The 5080-nt window shown below is 40.4% G+C and overlaps 1 protein-coding gene across 1 annotated transcript; it reads right to left on the reverse strand.

The window, feature by feature from the left end:
- Positions 1–592: 592 nt before the first annotated feature.
- LOC104943111 (homeobox protein MSH-C-like) lies at positions 593–2909 on the reverse strand. The gene is made up of 2 exons (XM_010768429.1): positions 2417–2909; positions 593–1876 (listed from the first exon to the last, which is right to left on the reverse strand). Exons 1-2 carry the CDS (start codon positions 2835–2837, stop codon positions 1464–1466), a joined length of 834 nt encoding a protein of 277 aa, XP_010766731.1. The 5' UTR covers positions 2838–2909; the 3' UTR covers positions 593–1463.
- Positions 2910–5080: the final 2171 nt, after the last annotated feature.

Below are 5080 nucleotides of genomic sequence, written 5' to 3' on the forward strand. Positions count from 1 at the left end.
ATTTTAGCTGGAAGCATCATTTGCAGGTGAATATCGGTCTCTTTAGGTGCGCAGCAACCGCACAAGGCCCACCACATTTTACCAACTGTCCTAACGCTGTTTTATTGGGCAGGAGGTTTGTGTGAACAGCCTTCCAACTCCAACTCCCTTTTTTTGGAAATGACAATGAATTAACAATAAATGTTAAATTAAAAAGTATTTACCATTACAAATGTGTTGATAAAAAGTGGAAAAGAAGACAGAGTTGTGTTAAAATTGTTGTGTTAAAAAAGGTTTTACTCAAATTAAGGCTGATGTTAACATATCCACAAAAGTGTGTATTTGCAAAGTGTTTTATGAATAGTGTCTTCGCTCGTTTGACGTATAAAGTTGTGTAAATGGCACGATATTGGAAAAATCACAGTTGTAATTATTAGGCCATTTTAAGGTTCCATTATAAAACAATTAGGCAAGTGGGCAGGCAATGCTTCATTTATTGGTAACAATGGTTGCAGTTTGGCAGTGCTTTCACTCGAAATACATAAATAAAAACATTATATTAATGAAGTCTGTTGAAATGTGTTGAATAAGCGCAACTCCTACTCCACTAATTCAACAAAATAGCGAACGCGGTTTTTTTTTTAAATGAGTAAGCCACTTTCAGATCTTGTATAATGTTTATTTACTAAAATCAGCCTTTACAAGTTACTGAACACTTAGATAGAAGGATGTATGTACACAGTACAGATACAAAGATTATCAATAAATACCACATTTCCTGCTGCTCTTCTAGCGAGGCAGCAAGGCTTTATGAACTCTACACATTGTATTTACATTTACAGCAAAACACCTCGAAGAAAATCTATCATCACTCCCAGAAAGGCCACGTTGTGATAATACAAAAATATCTAATACACATTGTTTTTCTAAAATATAATTTTGCTCCATGTTTTGAAAAAGACGTAGAAATGGTGACTGCTGTAAGGAAATACAAACATTCAAACAGCAACTCTGGGAACCTGCAGTCGTACCAGAAATGTCAATCCTGATTGATAAGTAATACTTCAAGTGATACACTTAAGGCACTGACTCTGTTTAAGTACTTTTCTTTTGCTTTTAAACCTCCGCCTCAGCAGACTTGCTTCTGGACACACTTTTACAAACTACTGTGGACTGGAAAGAGATATTTAAGGCATGTCGTTTAAAAACCTGACTTTTACTTTTGGATTCCTGCCTCAGTAATGTAGGCCTCCACAATCCACAGAACTGGCCTTAAAATGCGCACAACTAAACTCACTAAGTCCAATTACGTACACAATTAAATAGCAAAATGTGACCCAAATCATATTTTTTAAATTCTGGAGGTTAGAACATTTCTCTGAACCCCTAAAAATAGTCCGAGGTGCACAAAACGCATCATCCTTGTTCATAAGTGTATTGAAAGAAGAAACTTTCACTTTTTAAAACATAAAAAGACACTACTACTAAGATAAGTAGTACATCCCATAAGTGACGGGTCCGCCGAACAGTCCTGGGATCGGCATGCTGGGTCTCGCGAAGGCGTTTGACGGACACCACGTTGGAGAGCCCATGTGCGCTCCGAGGGGGAGAGGCAGCGCGAAGGCGGGCAGCATGGGCTTGGAGGCCAGTTTATACTTTTCCAGCTCGGCCTCCTGCAGTCTCTTGGCTTTGGCCCTCCTGTTCTGAAACCAAATTTTGACTTGAGTCTCCGTCAGGTTGAGAGAGTTGGAGAACTCGGCTCTCTCGGCGATGGAGAGGTACTGCTTCTGGCGAAACTTGCGCTCCAGCGCCAGCAGTTGGGAGGTAGTGAAGGGAGTGCGAGGTTTCCTGTTGTTTTTGTGTTTCCTTAAAGGACACTGAGGTGGACTTGTGCTCCCTGTTGGAAAATGACAAAGAAATCGCTGCGGTGAGATTACATTGAAGCGTATGTTGATAAAGACAGTGAACAGGCAAAGATTCAATATCAAATGCAAACACATACAACGCAAACTTCCATAAGTAGGCTATATTAAATATATTGTTGATGATGTTCAGTTGTGCTGGCATTCTTTATAAAGCTGAAGTATATTGAAGTTATTATTATGTGCTTGCCACCTGCATTTGTGGGTATATATCACATATAAAGATGCTTGCAAAAATAACCCAACAAACCAAATTGCTTCACATGCTCAGTGGCAACACTACCATAATGTATCTGCATTTTGTAAAACACAGAATGCAAGAAAGAATAAAGACATATCCGCAGGGTCTTTAGAGCTATGGGGCAAAGCTAATAGGACTGGTGCAACAAATCATTTTGTGTATCTGTTGTCTAATAAAGCCTTTTCTCGGCAGCCTTAATTATCGACTGTATAACATGGATGTTTGTGGGAAAAGTAACCTTGCATTTCTCAAAGCAGCAGAGGGACGGACTTACGAGGCGAAGTAGAAAAGGAGGACGTCTGGTACCAAGTGCTCTGCTCTTTCTCACAAAACTGCGGGCTGTCCTCACTGGAATTGCTGGAAACACCCGGTGAGCCCTTCGCGGAAACCTTGCTTTCCGCGTAAAGAGTCCTTGGAGAGAACTGCACGCCTTGCCCAACCACGGGCTTCGTCAGGGCCTGAGCTAAGTCTGAGGGGGGATAAGAAGTCCGACAGGTGGTATTCTTGGAAATCAGCGACTCTACGCTAAACGGGAGGCTGGTCCTCTGAGGTTTGTATCCTTTCTCAGTGGTCATGTCTTTGGGCTGGTTGTCCTCGCCCTCCGTATCCGTCTCCTCTTTCTGATGAAGCTGTTTGGCGTCCTGGGACGGCGACCCCTGCACAGGATTCATCGTGACAGAAGGGGATGGGGCCATGCACCTCCGTGTGGCCCGTTCAGAGAAATGGAGTCGACGAGTGTACAGTGTCCAATATGCGTCTCCGCGCTGACAGCGGTGCCCAGTAGCTTTTACGCGCTGTATGGAGTCGTCTATAAAACGACAGGGGCTGTTCCCCCTTTCCACTCCCACCAATCAGCTAGTCCCTTTGGCCATGTGACGTATTGGAGTGCGGCTTTGATTGGCTAGCTGCCTTCCAAGGGAACATCAAGAGTCCTTTGAAAGGAAGGAGAAGTTAATCATACAGACCCCATGCGAAGCGCGGCTATTGATGGCCCTCACAAAGTAGCTAAGACCAATTTTAGCGCAATTAACCAGTGGGGAGGACTCTCTTGACCATTTACACCCAATAGCCCGGCACACCATCGCTGCTATTCTTTGAATTATTCCACTACTGTAAAGCTGAGCAGGGACCAAAGAGTCACATGTCAATATCAAATGATAGTTGTATCAAAGGAGAAGGAACAAATAAAAACATTAAGAGATAAAATAAAATCACACATAATTACTTACTATTCAAACAAGCTACGTAAAACATTAAAAACTGACTGGAAAAAAAACGAGTAAACAATTTATCAGATAATCAAATCAAGAAAGAAAAGGTGCAAACCCACGATCGAAATTGATTAGGTGACTGTTGGTCACACAGCATTACAGCAATTTAAGGCCTGTCATGAGCTCTTCTCGCTGCACAATGGCCTCAGTTGAGAAGCAACAGGCGTTTTCTTTCTGCAGGTCATACTATTTAATAAGCCAGACAAGTTGTGTTTTGCAAGGCGCCAGGCTCGGCAGGATCAAAAAGGAAGATACCTCGGGGAGAAAAGGCAACGGTTAACTCCACTTAACCAATTGTCCTCCAAATATTTCATAGTCCACTGCATGAAGCTGCTGGGAGGAAGCAGGCGCTGACAGTTAACTGTTTCACGTCTAGTCCGAAACTGTCGAAGGTGGGATTTAATTCAGTTTGACAAGTTTAATGAAATGTTCACAGCAGTGATGCAAAGTGATCATCTCACTTCACCTCCTTAGACTTCAGAACAGGTTACAAATACATGCTGTAGGCCTACTGCCTACATATCTTGAAAGATATTTAACAGAGTGAATTGTTAAGAAAACTATTTAATTTGCCATTGTTGTGCTCAGCAAAAAGTATTTGCAGGATAATATCTGCTTGAGTAACTACAGGTTTTCTACACTTTCCTGATAAGTACTGGTGATAATAAGTCAGTTATGTCAGTAGCCTACTCATTTTCTTTTGCTCACGTTTAGGTACAAATACGTAAGTATATATTAGTACAAGTCATTTAAAACTTCACTTGAAAGTATAAGTTAATCAGCAAAATGAACTTAAAATACACAAAGAAACCTTGAATTAATGAATGTGACAAATACAACTTATTGACACATTTCCAGTATTTACACTGCTATAGTTAATGTGGAGCTATAGCTACTTTATAAAATGTTCAGATGGATGAATTCAATTTGATAGGGGATCAATTCAGAATCAAATGGACTAAAGTCAGCTTGTAAGGTATCGTAAAGTGGGTGTATTTAGTTTTCTAGTTAGTTCTTTCTTGTGCCATAATGATTATTTCTCCTCAATATGATCCTTGTTTTGCAACTTGGGACATAAAGCTCCTTTTACTTTTGCATCTATGAATCCCCTTTCAACAAAGATCCAAGCTGATATCACATTAAATGTGTCAGCAGCACACTGCGGCCTCCTGGACATCATCAGTCCCAACATGAGACCCCACGAGAGCTCCACTCTCATCAACACTATCAAATATACAATTATAGAGGCTAAATGAGATGATGGATTGATCTGCGCCAGTGGTTAATCCGAGAACTTTAATTCATTAGTCCTTTTAATGCTTAATTGCTTAGTTGGATGAAACAATGAATCGTTATTTTTATTAGATTTTCCTGTGTAGAAACCACAATCAGTTGCCTTTCCCAACTCTCTCATCTGAAATGACATTGTTGTACAATTAAACTGCATTCCCAATAACAGTTAGAGGGAAACATGTTTTCTCCCAGATGGCAGGCACATTTTTAAACATGTGGTTAAGATTGTAAATTAAAACAAACAACAACAAAACGAATTGGGTACGATTAGTAAAATATATTTTCTATTTAAATGCTGTTACTTATATGCAAGTTAAAATAAGTCAGTGTTAACTTTTTTGCCTCACACAGACAAGGATACCAGTGTTCCCATG

Source organism: Notothenia coriiceps, unplaced genomic scaffold (genome assembly GCF_000735185.1).
Source record: "Notothenia coriiceps isolate Sejong01 unplaced genomic scaffold, NC01 NC01_scaffold00005753, whole genome shotgun sequence".
NCBI lineage: Eukaryota > Metazoa > Chordata > Actinopteri > Perciformes > Nototheniidae > Notothenia > Notothenia coriiceps.